Here is a 16,723-nt window from a genome sequence, read left to right on the forward strand (position 1 = left end):
GAGAGGGCAGGGCCAGAATATTGATAGGAAAGCATCTGGCACAGAGATGGTGTTTAATGCCATGAATGGGGGCATTTAGAGAAGACAAGGGGGCTCAGGCTGGAGTCAGCAGGGGAAGAAGATCCAGTAACAGAGGCTGAGGAGGAGTCTGTTGAGGTAGGAAGAAAGCCAGGAGAAAGTGTCATTTCTTTTGAGACAGGAGAAAGTCTTTGGAGGAGGGAGTGGTCAGCTGTGTCAAATGCTGCCGAGAGCTGACGGTAAGGCGGCATAAAACATAAAGACACGGATGGCAGTGCCTTCCATTGGTTTTCAGATCCTCACATACATTCCTTTGTACCTCAAGTGGTCTCATCAACCCATTCCGTAAACACTCATAATTGAATATATATTACATGCCAGCACAGTGATACAAAAATCTTATGGTCTAGGGTAGGGACCCCTAAGCTTTAGTAACTGTAAGAGTTTTCAGGAGAGTTTGTTAAAAGACAGATTCTTGGGCTCCATTCCCAGGTGTTTTAGTATCTACTTTTAACAAGCGCCCCTAGGCGACTCTGGTGTAGGTATTCCTTGGGCTACACTTTGAGAAAGTTGGACCAGTGGGAGATACTAAGACATTAATTTTATTTTGTTTATAAGCGTACAGTCTGCCTACTTCCATAAATAACTTAAGGCAGCTTTTAAGAAATATTTTTATTTAAAAATTAGAATCAGAGAAGACAGAAATGAGAGAGAAGTGTAAGACCTCTGAATGATACATAGCTTTCCAGATGCTGAGGTCCTATACCACTGACAAAATTGGACCACGTGTTTGGCTCTTCTCTGCAACGAAACCAAAAAATGAGAAAATAATAAAATAAATAAAAAGCTACTATTTATCAAAGCCTTCCTAAATGCTAAGCGTACTGCCAAGCGTACTGCTATATATGTACAATATATTGTATCCTAAATTTATTGCTAACCATACTTTATATTAGAAGTATGAGTAGATACAGAATACATATTTTCTGTGAGACATCTCAAATTCTCAAGAGAAACAAATGTTTTATCATTTCTTTTAAAAAATGTATATAAGTAATAGTAGTAGTTTACGGATCAGGCAGTATATGCATTGATTTGCTTAGAATTTCTCATGTAATCTTTAATCCAGCTCAATGAGGTAGAGATTAGCCTCACATCATAAACAGGTAAATAAAGCTTAAAGAAATTAAGCTTAAAGAAATTAAGGAAGTTTCTTATGTTTGCACAACTACTACATGGCAGAGCCAAGATTTGAACCCAAAGTCTGCTCTTAACCACACAGGTCCCTGCACAGTGTAGAACATTTAGAAAATAAAGAAAAATATAAAGAAACAAATAAAAAATCACCCATAGTTCAGCTTCTGTTAGCCACATACTGTTAGGTATGTTTTTTTTTTTTCCAGTCTTCTTTAAAAATGGCTTTAACTTTTCCTGATTATAGAAGTAAGTGTACTTATTTTATAAAGGAGGGAACAAAAATCCATAGTTCCAGAAGCCAGTGGTAAACACTTCAGTATTTTGAAATATGTCTTCATAGGCTTGTTTTATGCTTTTCTATTTACATGTACTTTTTTTTCATGACAATAATGGAACCTTATATATATGAAGTTTTATATCCTTCACAGTATATTGGTGAGCTTTTTCCTATCTTGTTAAGTCTCTTCAAAAGTATTGCTTTTTTTTCTGGCTGGTTAAAATTCCATTTCACAGCTCTACCATAATTTAACCATTCCACTACCGTTGGATATTTAGACTTTATTTATTGCTGTAAAGCTGCAACGAGCTCAAGTATTTGTTGGCAGGACTGTAGGAAAGCAGACACTCTCCACTGCAGGTGGTGATTTATATTGATAACAGTTTTCTTCAGATATTAAACAGTTTGAAAATGTTAATGTCCTTTCCACTAATGCAATTTCTAGGAGTCTCTCCAGAGGAGCCCAAACTTTTTAATTATTTTCCATGCTTTGAACTGTCTTTTCCTTAGGATCTAAACGCTCTTCCCACAGCAATGCTTATTTTTATGGCTTCTTCAAGAACAAGCGAATAGTTTTGTTTGACACCCTACTAGAAGAGTATTCTGTACTAAACAAAGACATCCTGGAAGAGTCTGGCATGGAACCCCGCAAAGATGGAGAAGGGGACAGTGAAGAAATAAAAGCTAAAGTTAAAGTGAGTTCTTCTTTTCCTAAGAGACCCTGGCTTAGTTTTTATAAACAGTTCCTATGACAACTCAAAATAACATCAGTTTCTATGTAGTGAGTGGTAAATTCAAGGAGACTATCAAATAAGAACCCCATGGCCCCTTTATAATTCTGGTATTTGGGAGAGATTATCACTGTTATTACATGCTAACTACTTCTCAAGCTTTTATAGAATGTACCCATGAAAATTAGAAGCATAAGATAGGAAAATTCTTATGATTATAAGCTATCTTTAAAACAGGGATGTTGTATATATTCCCTATATGTTTATGTTCAAAGAATTCCACCAGGCAGGATAAAGAGAAGATAAACATCTGATTTTTAGCTCATTGAGACACAGTAATGATAGACTTTGGCAATGGAGAGACTTGGATTTGAATCCTGGTTCTGTCATTTAGTAGCTGTGTGTCCTTGGGTACACTATATAGTGTTAGTCAGTTTTCTTTTGTTTGACAAATATTTATGGAACACGTGTTCTGTTCTGAGATACTTTGCCTCGCACTAGAAGTGCAAGAATAAAGAGGGAAACTTTGCTCTCGAGGAGCTGATAGTCTGAAGGGGAGAAAGTCATCGAAGCCCAGTACATTATGATAATTGTAACAGTGAAGCTTTGTATCCTGGACGCAGTGGGAGCACAAGAGAAGACATTTCTTAAATCTGACCTGAGTCTCAGAAGCTTTTTCTGAGTTCTTTCCTGGATGAGGTGAGGCTGAGGCTGATTAGCAAGATCTCAAGTACCAAGACTAAATGGGGGAAGAGGGACAATGATAAGAAACAACACAAATTTAATCAGAAACAGTTGCCAGTATTTGTATATATATGGGAATGTGCTATTGGCTTTGGTGTCATCCAGAGATGATTTTGGATCTATGTAACTCTGGGCAAGTAAGTTCTCTAAATCATAGATTTCTTAACTAAAAGATAATGCTAGCAGGGTTTCTCACCTTGGCACTATTGCCATTTTGGGCCAGGTAATTTTTGTTGTGGGAGGGTATCTTGTGCATCATAGGACATTTAGCAGCATCCCTGGCCTTTCCCCACTACATGCCAGTATCAACCTCCCCTACCCTCAACAGTTGTCACAACCGAAAATATCTCCAGACATTGCTAGATAGCCCTGGGGTGGGGGGTCAGGGATTCGGGGGCAAGATCATTCCTGGTTGAGAAACACTGGGCTAAAGATGCCTGCCTTTTAGGGTTGGGAGGATTAAATGAAGCAATCTAGGGGAAATACCTTGTACTCCATTTTATGCATTCTAACTACCAGAAAATAACTATTATCTTTCGAACATCCATTTCGATCCTAAAAAAGAAAGTCAAGTAAAGTGCCTAGCCTAGTCATATGTATGTACAGGAGGCAAGATTCTGTGAAGGGATTAAGTAACATTTGGAGAAGGCTAAGTGCTTTGATTTTGCTTATTTTTGAAGTGAGTTTATCCTGCCAGTTAGGTTGCTTGGTCTGACCAAGCATCAGGATTTTAAGCTAGGAAGAGATCTTAAGGTCATCTCATCAGTAGGAAAACTGAAGTCCAGAAAGGGTAACTCAGCAGCGGCAGTGGGGAATCATGCAAGTTCAGCAAGTCAGCCTGCTTAAGAGGTATCTACATGCCGGCATGCAGGGATGGGGGTGGATAACATCATAGCCAAACCATGACGTTAGATAGTGGTCCATTGATTTCAAACAATGTAGTGAAATACTGACCTTTAGTATCTAGGGGAACATTATTCTTGGGCTTAAATCTTACAAAAGATTAGATAGTCTTTAGAAGTGTGTTGAGCAGAGTTTGAGTTATTTTGCTGACTTCTTGAAAAGCCTGCTTAATTTCATTGATAACTACAAATTTTTAGCATCTAGGTACAGGTTACATGATGAAGATACATTAGACATAGTCCTGCCCTGAAGAACCTATAGTAGAGGAGACTAGCCATGTACACAGATAGCCCATAAATTAACACAGGCTGTGGTAAATAGTGGCTGGAATACTGTGGCTTTTAGAAGTTAAGAAATTAATGAGAATTCTAGTGATAAATAGTGGCTGGAATAGTGTGGCTTTTAGAAGTTAAGAAATTAATGAGAGTTTTAATAGACATTTTCTTAGAAGATATTTGACCTAAGTAGAATTTTGACTTGGGATTGGGGCTTTTCAGGTTGAAGTTATGGAATGAATAGAGCTATAGAGATTAAAAACAAAAAACAACTACATGCTGGCTGTTCTGAGACTAATGATTATGTGGATTTTTGTAGATGGAGATAGAAAGGTAGACTGGGACCAGTTTATAAAATTCTTCCTGAAGACATCGAGTGGTTGTTTCAGGGGCCTGGAAGGTTTAGATTGATTTGGGTAGAAGCCAAAGCTTGCTTTAGGAAAATTACAATTTGGTGGCAGCATACAGGATAGAGCAGACTGGAGGCAGGGAGACTTCTAGGGGCCTATTGCATCAAAGTAACCAAGATAATAAGGGTCCGCAGTAGAGTGAGAATCAGAGTAAGTGCAAGAGTCACAGTAAAAGGTGGATTTAAAGTACCTGGTGATTGCTGTTGTGGGGAGTGAAGGAAGTCAAAGATTGACTCAGCACAGAGAAAGACAAACACCATATGATTTCACTCATACGTGGCATTTGACAAATAAAACAAACGAGCAAGGGGGGGAAAAAAGAGGAAGAGGCAAAGCAAGAAACAGACTCTTTATAACTATAGAGAACAAACTGAAGGTTGCCAGAGGGGAGGTGGGCAGGGGGATGGGTGAAATAGGTGATGGGGATTAAGGAGTGCACTTGTTGTGATGAGCACCAGGTGATGTACGGAAGTGCTGAATCACTGTACTGTACACCTGAAACATAACACTGTGTGCTAACTATACTGGAATTAAAATAAAAAACTTCATGAAAACAACAACAACAAAAATTGACTCAGCACTCATTAACTATAGTGCTTTCCGGTGCATGTGCCACACTACTATTTTAGGTAGCATAGCAGGATCTTAAATTTGAATAGCTATATATTAAGGTAAATAAAACTAGTTCATGAATATGGCCATTTAGGACAAGGCTAAGTTTTAAAAAAAGTGAATTGGTTTAAAGAAAGCTGTTGAGTAAATAATCACACGGAGAGCACACAGATGTAGCAGAAGTTTAGGAAACAGTGGTTTATTCACCTGCTACTGAACGCCAACTGTGTACAGCACAGTGTCGGGGGAGGGGTTGCAAAGATGGTTTTCAGTCTGGATGAGGTTGAGAAAATGAAGCGATTCATTTAAAGTTTAAAAGAAAAACAACTAAGTGATCTGAAATCCCTCCTCAGAGAGAGCTAGTAATGTTTTGATGAATGGCTCTATACTGGTTATTAACATCTTAAAAGATGCTGAGGAAACTTAACTCTGGGATTTTACCCTTCTGGAGACAAACAGAGTATTTGGAACAACCTGTCTTGAAAGTAGTTTGAATAAAAGGAAAGGTAAAACTCTAGAAAAGCTGCCCTTTTGTAGAAGAAAAGAAGTATGTCCCAGCAAGTGCTAGGGTTATGTGTAAGTCTCCCCAGTTAATAAGAGTAATAGAAAGGGCAGAGGCCCCAGAGATGTGGGTTTGGGGTTTACCCACTACTCACTAGCAAGATGATCTGAAGCAAGACATTTTTAATTTGTCAGCTTCCTTTTCTTCATCTCTAAAATGAAGATAGTAACCCCCCATCCTGCCCAGTTTGGTGGTATTGGGATCAAAGAGTCAGTGGGTGAATCTTGTGAAAAATAAAGTGCTTTAGAAAAATTGAAGATGTGTGATAGTTCTCTTTCTTCCTTTATGTGAAGTTAGTTTGGGAAGTAAAGGAAATCCAGTTTTGTCCAAGAATCTGTCGTAAGGAAGTAAGTCTCCTTTGTGTGGAAAGTGACCCTCGTTTAAGTTCTCATTCCAAATCTTTGTGACTCTGTGTACTTCCAAACAGCGTCCTAAACCCAGCCACATGCCACGACACAGAGGCCTGTGCTATCCAGTAGAGAGCTGGTTGTTCTATGAAAGAATTCATAGTTCATATCGGGAAGCCAGCAACTAGTAAAAACAGAGGCCTGAGGACCGTGTTACTTTATCTACAGTGAGGCTACTGAGAGCTGCCTTACAGCAGTGGGGTCATGAGCCGCTCGTAAACTGTCTGATACATCCGCGTCTGCCACATAGGCCATCCCTGAGTGGAAGCTATTATATTATTACTGTTATTAAACAAAACAGCCATATTTTTGCTTATTGTGAAAACAACAGAAAAGTTAGAAAGCATGAATAATCTAGCTGACCATAAATATCTTCCTATATGTATTTCTCATCTTTATAAACTATCACTTTTTTCATCATTCTCCTCCTATTGGATATATGGGTTTCCAGTTTTTTGCTGTTAAAAATATTCTTGTAGTGAATATCTTCATATGTGAATCTTCACTCTTAATTTCCCCCTTGGAATAGATGTCTCTTAATTGGTGCTTAAAATTGGTACTCTTTCTTAATGGCCCTGAAGGTACAGGCACACATGTGGCCCTGCCTTTTAAAGAACTAGGTCAGTTTTTCATTCTTTTGTTCCCCTACCAGATAGGCTCTGACCTCAATTTCAATATTTGAAAGGAAAAGAGATAATAAATGTCGATGCTGTCTTGCAGATCTCTTTATCTTTCTCTGTTATGTTATCTACCCAGAAGAATTGGAGAAGGAGAGGAAAAGTGGTAGAATCAGTCTGGCTGCTTGTGTTCCCATTAGGTTGCATTTTTCTAAATTGTATAAAACAAAATCAGTTCCACATTCATCTGTTTTTTTTGTACTTCACCCTTTTAAGTAGCTGCAGTTTATTTCAAAACCCTTAGCCTTCACTTTTCTAGGATGTATATTCTCTAATTTTTTGTTGCAGGATACTGTGTGTGTCAGTAGGTCAAGCTGGTTTATTATTTGGCTCAGATCTTTATATCTCTTTGATACTTTATTTGCTTGATGTCTCATTATTGACAGAGGTGTGTTAACAAATCTATTCATAGATTTGTCAGAATTGATACATTCCGAAGAAATAGTATTAGGTACATATAAATTCAGAATTAATGCATCTTCCTGGTAAATTCAATCTTTGACCGTTCTGTGGTGACCTTCTTTAATAATGCTGTTAAATCATCTTTTTTTTTTTAAAGATTTTATTTTTAAGTAATCTCTACCCCCAACATGGGACTCGAGCTTACCACCCTGAGATCAAGAGTCCCATGCTCCACCAACTGAGCCAGCCAGGCACCTCTTGAGCCACCTTTTAAATTGATTTTGTCTGATGTTAATACAGCTATAGCAGTTTTTTTTTTTTAAGATTTTATTTATTTATTTGAGAGAGAGAATGAGAGATAGCACGAGAGGGAAGAGGGTCAGAGGGAGAAGCAGACTCCCCACTGAGCAGGGAGCCCGATGTGGGACTCGATCCTGGGACTCCATCCTGGGACTCCAGGATCATGACCTGAGCCGAAGGCAGTCGCTTAACCAACTGAGCCACCCAGGCACCCGCTACAGCAGTTTTCTTTTGGTTAATGTCTGCTAGATGTCATCCATTTACTTTTTTAAAAAAACTAGTGAGCTAAAACTTACCATTTCAACCATTTGTAAATGTACAGTTCCGTGGTTTTTAGCATATTCATCATGTTGTGCAACCAGCCACCACTATCTCATTCATCCTTTTACTTCCCACCTTACCATCCTCTGTCTTAGATGCCTTATACAGGGCAAGTAGGTAGGTTTTGTTGTTACGGTTGTTTTTATTTTTATTTTTATTTATTTTTTAAAGATTTTATTTGTTTATCTGAGAGACAGAGCAGGAGTGCGGGGAGGGGCAGAGGGAGAGGGACAAGTAGACTCCCCATTGAGCGGGGAGCCCAACATGGGCTCGATCCCAGGACCCCGAGATCATGACCTGAGCAGAAGTCAGACACTTAACTGTCTGAGCCACCCAGGGCCCCCATTATGGTTGTTTTAAAATCCAAACTGAGAGTCACTATCTTTTTTTTTTTTTAAGCTTAGTTTATTTATGTATGTTGTGATTACCGATATATTTGGAATTCTTTCTACCATATTATTTTATGCCCTTTTCTTCTGTCCTTTCCATACCCCGACCCTACCTCCAAACATACACATGTACACCTTCCTGCTTTTTTTTTTTAAGAACTGTATGAGGGTTTTTTTTTTTAAATTATATTTTAGTTGTTATTCAGATTGGAAGGTTCTTGTATGATTGTTCTTTCAACTACTGCTGTTAAATATTAAGCTTGCCCATATAACTTAAAATCTTAAAATATCCAGTTATCTTCACTGCTTCCTGAACAATCCAGGGACCATACACCCTTTGATCCAATTATTCCTTTCATCTTGTGTTTTAGTTTTGTTTTAATTTTTAGCCCACAAATTAGCATTATCATTATCTTATGCAGTCATTATTTAGATTTATCCCTATGCTTACCTGTTTATTTGCTTACCATTCCCTATTCATCTTACACCTTCCTTTTTGACATAACTTTCCTTCTTCCAGAAGTATATGTTTTAGCAACTTTTTTTGAAATTTCTGGGTTTTGTTTTTATTTCATTCTCAGTCTTGGATGTCAATTCAAGACTATCTTATTGAGTTATTTATCTTAGCACTTTATTTTTATTTTTTTAAAAGATTTTATTTATAGGGGTGCCTGGGTGGCTCAGTTGTTAAGTGTCTGCCTTCGGCTCAGGTCATGATCTCAGGGTCCTGGGATCGAGCCCTGCGTCGGGCTCCCTGCTCCTCGGGAAGCCTGCTTCTCCCTCTCCCACTCCCCCTGCTTGTGTTCCCTCTCTCGCTATGTCTCTCTCTGTCAAATAAATAAATAAAATCTTAAAAAAAAAAGATTTTATTTGAGAGAGAGAGAACACAAGTAGAGGAGAGGGGAAGAGGGAGAGGGAGAAGCAGTCTCCCAGCTGAGCAGGGAGCCCCACGTGGGGCTTGATCCCAGGACGCTGGGATCATGACTTGAGCCGAAGGCAGACACTTAGCCAACTAAGCCACCCAGGTGCCCCATTATCTTAGCATTTTATTTATTTATTTTTTTAAAGATTTTATTTATTTATTTGTCAGAGAAAGAGAGAGAGAGCACAAGCAGCCGGGGAGGGGGGGGTGGGCGGCGGCGGCAGGCAGAGGGAGAAGCAGGCTCCCCCCTGAGCAGGGAGCCTGATGCGGAACTCGATCCCAGGACCCTGGGATCATGACCTGAGCCGAAGGCAGACGCTTAACGACTGAGCCACCCAGGCATCTCATCTTAACACTTTCAAGATGCCATTCTGGGGTGCCTGAGTGGCTGAGTTGGTTAAGCATCTGCCTTTGCCTCAGGTCGTAATCCCAGGGTCCTGGGATCAAGCCCCACGGCTGGCTCCCTGCTCAGCCGGGAGTCTGCTACTCCCTCTGCCCCTCCCCCTTCTGGTGCTCACTCTCTCTCTCTCAAATAAATAAAAATAAAATTTAAAAAGATGCCATTCCATTGTGTTATAGCTTCGTTGTTCCTGTTGAAAAAGTCTGCTCTGAGCTTATTGTTAACTTCTTTATAGTTCTCTCTGGTTGTTCTTAAGATTTCTCTTTGATTTTCATGTTCTGCAGGTATGGACTTCTTTAACTCAGCCCTACTCGGGATATATTGTCGTTCCTAAATCTAACAACTTAGATCTTTCCTGAAGTTTTGAGAATTCTTAGCCAATTATACCTTTGAGTGTTGCCTCTCTCCCATTCTCACCAGTCTATCTTTCTGGAATTCCGGTTAGATGAATGTTATACTATCACATTCTGTCTTCCACAAGTGATAATCACTCTTTTTATCTTTTCCGTCTTTTTGTCTCTACATCCCAGTGCACTGATTCCTTCTCTGGATATATTTACTCTATTCTTTAACCAGCCCGTTGTGTTTTAATTTTAAAGCTCTATTTGTTTCTTTTTCAAGTCAGTTTGGTTGTTTCTGGATGTCTCCTGTTCCTTCTTCATGTTCATAGATCTCTTCTTTGTGTAAAGTATCCTTTTTAAAATATTTTGTGTCTAACAGTTCCATTATCTAAAGTCTTATGGAGCTAATGATGCTCTTTATTTTTTCTGCTAACTCTTACTCATTGTTCCATCATTTTCTGAAGTCTTTGGCAATTTTTATTGTGAGCTCACAATGCATCACTGATTTTAATCTTTAGGAATCCTGAGGGGTCTGGGTTTAGGGTACAGTCCTCAATTAGAGGATTTGCATTTGCGTCTGTCATCTGTCCCCAGTGCTCCCAAACTGGAAGTACTTTCATCTTTCAGCTTGGGATTTTTCTGGACCATACAGATCATGATTTTGAATTTTAATCAGAGACTTTTTTCCCCACTTTAAGTAAGACTTAACACAATTGGGTGATTTTACCACCGTATTTTTTTCTAGCTCACTCTTTGACTCAGAGTGTAGTCTTTCATGGATTTATGCAAGGGATCTCAATTTCATCTCCTCACCTTTGGCTTTCCCTTACTTTCTAATAAACTAAACTCTATGTCTAAAAGGATATTTATGGGGTGCCTGGGTATCTTAGACAGTTAAGCGGCTGCTTTTGGCCCTCATAGTCTCAGGGCCCTGGGATTGAGCCCCACATCGGGCGCCCTGCTCAGCAGGGAGTCTGCTTCTCCCTCTCCCTCTGCCCCTCCCCCCACGCGTGCTCTCCCTCTCTCTCTCTCTCTCTCTCAAATGAATAAATAAAATCTTTAAAAAAATTTTTTTAAAGGATATTTATAATCCCTTAAGCATTTTTAGATGTCTGAGAGTTTTTCAGACTAGTTAGTAATGTTGCCAGAAGCAGGTGTCCAGTGGTGGGTATGTATGTATGTTTGTGTTGGTGAGTAAACATGTATGTGCACATGTGTGAGTGTGTATAAGATTAAATTGTTCATTGTGTCTCGGCACTATTTACGTTGAATCTGGGAAGTTATAAACAATTTTATTTGGCTTAGTAAACATATTTCATTATTGATTTGACCACCATTTATGTTTAATTATTTTGCAGTACTGTAATAATATGCAAATGGTTACACATGTGTCAACTGAAATTATTTTATTTGATTGATGAATATTGAATAATTTACTTTTACATTCATAATTGTGTAAAAGTTGAAAGCACAGGTCTACCAGACTACCTGGCTTCAAATGCCAGACTTTGGCTTTGTGGCCAGAGGAAAATTAGTTAACTTCTCTGCCTAGATTTTCTCATCTGTAAAATGGTAATAATAAGAATATGTCATATGGTGGTTGTGGTGTATAAATGAGATAATTAAGTATTTAGCACAGAGGGTCTATGTTTGTAGTCATTGTTTAATAAACGTTAGCAATTTTTGTAGTTATTTTTTTCATCTTTCCTGGCCCAGTCTTCATATGTGTCGAAGGGGAAAAATTTAAAATTTTCTCCTTATATAATGTCTGTTTCTTCCATATTGCTTTTTTATGGATCTAATCTTCCATCTTAACAACTTCCCTAATATATCTGATAATTCTTGGTTGTCTACTCCTTAGTAAGAGAATGGGACTAAAAATTTGCCTGGAGTCTCTGAGCCTGTCGATAAGGTGTTTTCACTTTGGGCTTTGCTGTAGGCTTTTTGCCGGGCAACACCTGGTGTTAGTATCCTCCAGTCTTTCCTGGTGGAGTGGTCCTGAATTCCCAGGGAATACTCTTTTGATCTTCTGCCTGGAGGGTAGTGTTCTGGGAGCCAGGTGCGGGGGTGAGGGCTGGGTCAGGAGAGAGAGTTGTCAGTATTCAGCATACCCTACCGACAGCTAACCAGTTACATAGTCTGTTGCTAGCGCACTCTAGTCTTCGCTGTGCCCAACCCTTGGTTGAAAAGTTCTCTTCTTTTGCCCTATCCAGAGAGAATAAACGTTCAGGCTCCTGCCACAATGAGGGAGGAACAGTTGCCTTTTGGTGTGGAGCTGGAGAAGGAATCTGAAGCTTTAACTACTTCTGAAACCGCTCTTTCCCAATTCTTATTTTAGGGCCTTTCCCTTTTCTCCCAGTTCCAGAAGTACCTAATGTTGTTAGTTCCCAAGCCCTTTGCAGACTGTGTGGTGTAAATCAGGCTGGTCTGTTTGCTCCACTGCTGGCTTGTGAGTCAGCTTTCTTTAGTCTGCTAAGTCTGTTCATATGCCCATATGATTTCCTGGTTCTAAAATGTTGCTGTTGTCACCTCTCATGTTTTCCCCATCCATGCGGGTTTGTATCTTTTAAAAAAGTTCCTTGACTATAGTTTTAATGGGGATTTTGGAGGGAATAACATTAGTTGTGAATTGTGAATGTTCTTTCCACCATCTTAACTTGGAAGTCTCAGTTTTTTAAATGGCAATTCATGGTGTATTGGGAGGTGATCATAAGTGATATGTGCTTATTTGTAGATGATTTGGAATATAGGAAAGATATAAAACAGTTAAAACACCACCATAATTGTATCATGTAGAAAAACTGCTGTTAACATTTGATATATATCCAGTTTGTTTTCTGTATTTGTTTTTTTTTTTTAAATATTTTATTTATTTGACAGAGAGAGACATAGCGAGAGCAGGAACACAAGCAGGGGGAGTGGGAGAGGGAGAAGCAGGCTTCCCGCGGAGCAGGGAGCCCGATGTGGGACTCGATCCCAGGACCCTGGGATCATGACCTGAGCCGAAGGCAGATGCTTAATGACTGAGCCACCCAGGCGCCCCTCTGTATTTGTTTTTATATACACATTCACATTTTTTCAAAATTGGAATCATTATTTTTAGTTTTGTATCATGCTTTCTTCACCTAATAAACCATTTTCCCATGTCAGAACATAATTTTGGAAACATTTCTAATGGGTTTACAATATGGCTGTCATATAACTTTGTCATGATTTATTTAAATATTGTCTATTAATAAAGATTTGTGTTATTACCATTCTTTTTTTCTAATAAGCTTCATGAAGTCAGGGAATGTCTGTCTTGTTCATGATTCTTTCTCCAATGCTTAAGCTACTGTCTACCATCGAGTGATTCAGAGAATGTTTTATTAAGTAGATGAGAAGTTTTGCACAAAAGTCTGATTGTTTTCTTAAGTTAGTTAGAATCTGAGAAGGGCTCTTACTGGATTAAAAGGCATAAACTTTTTGAAGGTTGTTAATAATTTTATTTTCAATGTGTTCTTTGATTTAGAATAAGAAACAAGGATGTAAAAATGAGGAAGTGCTTGCTGTACTTGGCCATGAACTGGGGCACTGGAAGTTGGGACACACAGTCAAAAATATCATTATCAGCCAGGTAAGTTAGGAGTGACAGTTCTCTTTTTACGGCACGGTAGTCAAAGAAGTATGGCAGACAGGAGAGGTGGTCTGGTGGAGAGGTGGCTGCATCTCCTGGCTTCCTGACTTAATACCTGTAATCTCAGGCAAGTTCCTTAAGCCTTCTCTGTCTCCAACCCTTTATTGAATGATAATACCCCCTAGGACTGATGTAAGAATAAAGGAGTTAAGGCAGGCATGTAAAGTCGTATGTGGAAGCAGTAAGGACCGTGTCATTTTTATTGCTGTTACCACCATTGTGGCCCCCTCCAGAATCCCTCAGCTCTAGGAACTGCGAAGATCAAAAGCCATGAGCCTTGATAAGCTGGACATTAAAATGCTTTCTTTTTAAACTTTTTTTTCTCATTTACAAGCCATTATATATCTATTGAAGAGAACTGTAGTAGCTATAAAGAAGAAAATAACAATTCCTGTAACATTCTTCCTCTGGGGTCTAAATCAACTCTAAAGCAACAGTTACCATGGTTGTGAGCCTCCAGGCAAAATAGCACTATATCCTGCTGACTGGTTCTGAGCAGATGTGGCCTTAACCGAGTCTGAAGTGGGTGTTTGTTTTTGTTTTGTTTTCATGTCAGACGGGTAATGTGCTAAGGTCATAACAAGGTTTGAGGGAGGCAGATGTCACACAACGGCATAAACATCCAATCATCATACTTAAGAACTATAAAAGGATCAGAAGTGGGTCTTTGTACCTTTCTAAAGGCCTGCTATTTCTGGATGGTGGTCTACATGGGAAGATCTGTGCGCTCCTGTGGGCCCTTCCTGTTGCCTTGCATCTTTCAGTAAAAAATGAATTCCTTGGCTTGAAGCTAATTGTATGGATAGATGGCAGTGAGTAAGACAGTAAATAAGTCCAAATCCAAGTTTAGAGTATTTAGTCTAAAGAGGAAAATCACTGCTGCTTTCATGAAGGAAGGGGTGCAGTGGAATCAGGCTACCACGAGGTAGTGAGCTGGTCCCTGAGGTGTGGTACCCCATCCAGGGAGGGGTTGACTGCCCCTTCTAATAGATTGTGCACTCAGGAAAAGCCAGTGGAGGGATGGATATCTAGGTTGTTGACTAATGCACTGACTCCTTCCCTGGCACCTTGGCCATTTTGTTCAAGAGCACCTTGACCAAGTCCTAGAGTGGCTGGGGAGAGAAGCTAACATCCAAAGAGCAGGTATCTTCTCCACCTTATTGAACGCCTCCTTTACCGTGGACTCTTTTAGTGAATATTCACATAGGACCAAAGTACTATCATACTCTTGGCTAGTTTTGGAAGTTTTTTCACATACCTCTTTTCCAGATCTTGTTAGCCATCCTAGAGTTCGTTTCAAGGCCCTGATCATTCAGCCAAACTATTATTTGCCCACTGCCAATAATTATATATTTTTAGCTCAGGCCTTCTATCCTTCCAGACTGAGTGGGCAATGAGATACACTACCTAAAATTTCCCTCACTGAGAGTATTTCCTTCACCGCTGCCTTCCAGGAACAGCCCCAAGTGATTCTGTAATACCACAGCAGCCCACTTTCAGCCAGTGCCAGAAATAATGTATTATTTGTAAAATGGGTGTTCAACTTTTTCATCCTCAAATGATTATGGGGAGCTCCCCGTGAGTAAGGGTTGATTGAGGGGTGGCAGGAGTTGGTATACTGGGCGTATAAGCCACTTGCTCATTTAACTTCTCTCTTCATGACATCCTTCATTCCCACTTGCATAGATACCACTTAGACCTGATGTTAGAATGCTTCGGGGCATACCAGTTTCCTGGCTAGGTGGATCATCAGGAGGGGCAGCTCAGGCTGCAGGATCCTAGTGTCCCACGGTCAGGAGTCAGCCTCTGGGAGGACCCAGTAGCAAACCAAAAGTTGTTTTTCAAAAGGCAAGTAGTTACTTGACATAAATGGCACGCATAGCTTCTAATCCTAGGGGCCTTCCCTGTGCTGAAGTTTTCTTTTGGAGCTTGTCGTGTTGGATCCACTGAGTTAACAAGGACTGAATGGTAGAGCTGCTTGTGCTTCATCCTGGGCCAGCTGGTGAATCTTATGCTGAGCCCCACTCTAGGCTGGTAGCTTTTGAGGCATCTGGCAAATGGTTTGGAGCAACACATTCAGATATGGTACCTCTGGCCTCTAAGATCCTGACCTGCCAAGGGAAAGAATGGTATTTGTTCTCCAACCTTACTCTAGCACCCCTTTACTCATATTTTGGTGCAGACTTTTGATTTTTTTTCTCTTGTTTATTGTTAAAGATACATCTACTTTTTTCTTGGACCTAACTGCTCAGTACAGCTCCAGTGGTCCTAAAGAGTATTCAAGGGAATCTTGTTTTTTTGGAGCTTCCATATCAAGGTGAGGTGGAAGGCCTTATGTCTGATTATGATTTAGTGCAAACAAAGCCAGAATCCATTCTAGCCCTTTAACTTTTTACAGAAAGAAAATACTCCATTGCTATTGGCCACTTCAAACCCTCAGTCATAGGAGGCTCCACTTAGGCCTGTCCTTACAGAAAACTATACAGGTTAGACATTTGGGGAAATTTTATTTTTCTTTCTAGAATAAAATTATAAAGTTACCTAAATAACTTTTTCTGTGATTACACTAACACCATTCTTAGAATCACACCATGATGTCTGATTCTAGTTTTTTGGTGCTTCTAAAATCACCTTAGTAATAAGTTAGAAATTTTGTGTCTTTCTTTCTAGATGAATTCTTTCCTGTGTTTCTTCTTGTTTGCTGTATTAATTGGTCGAAAGGAGCTTTTTGCTGCATTTGGTTTTTATACCAGCCAACCCACTCTAATTGGATTATTGATCATCTTCCAGTTTATTTTTTCACCTTACAATGAGGTAATGTATAATTGTTAAAATTATCTCACATATGCCCTTGCATTTCAAATCTAGAACCTTTAAGATAGTGAAAAAAGGAATAAACAAAACTATAGTTTTAACAAGTAGATGAGACAGTCTTTTAGTCTCTTGATTGACTGGCCCGTCTAAGAAAGTAGCAGAAAAACCCAAGCCTGTTAGCAGGGGGAAAAAAATAGAGGACTAGACTTTAGTGGTGGAAACCTTGATCTAACGTGTACCTCAGAGACTTGGTGGATGGAGATTAACTATTAGAATGCTATGTCCTAGATCACACATTCACCAGTGCTTGGCTGAAAATCTTCTGTGTGTGAGGGAATGAAACAA

General features: G+C 39.4%; 1 protein-coding gene and 1 non-coding gene across 6 annotated transcripts in view; one reads left to right on the forward strand and one right to left on the reverse strand.

Annotated features, from left to right (window-relative positions):
• ZMPSTE24 (zinc metallopeptidase STE24) overlaps positions 1–16,723 on the forward strand; it is a 48,277-nt gene that overhangs the window by 20,190 nt on the left and 11,364 nt on the right. For 4 of the 5 annotated variants that reach the window (XM_027626506.2, XM_027626471.1, XM_027626497.2 and 1 more), the window contains 3 exons: positions 2,003–2,187; positions 13,400–13,504; positions 16,235–16,378. In XM_027626506.2, the coding sequence (XP_027482307.1) occupies positions 2,003–2,187; positions 13,400–13,504; positions 16,235–16,378 (434 nt within the window). The remainder of the gene's footprint in view (positions 1–2,002; positions 2,188–13,399; positions 13,505–16,234; positions 16,379–16,723) is intronic. The other variant, XM_027626488.1, reaches the window with a different exon arrangement.
• Positions 14,115–14,218, reverse strand: LOC113917737. Its single transcript, XR_003518341.1, has one exon. It is a non-coding gene; the product is annotated as a small nucleolar RNA U13 (small nucleolar RNA).

This window comes from Zalophus californianus, chromosome 4 (assembly GCF_009762305.2).
Source record: "Zalophus californianus isolate mZalCal1 chromosome 4, mZalCal1.pri.v2, whole genome shotgun sequence".
In the NCBI taxonomy this organism is placed as follows: Eukaryota; Metazoa; Chordata; class Mammalia; order Carnivora; family Otariidae; genus Zalophus; species Zalophus californianus.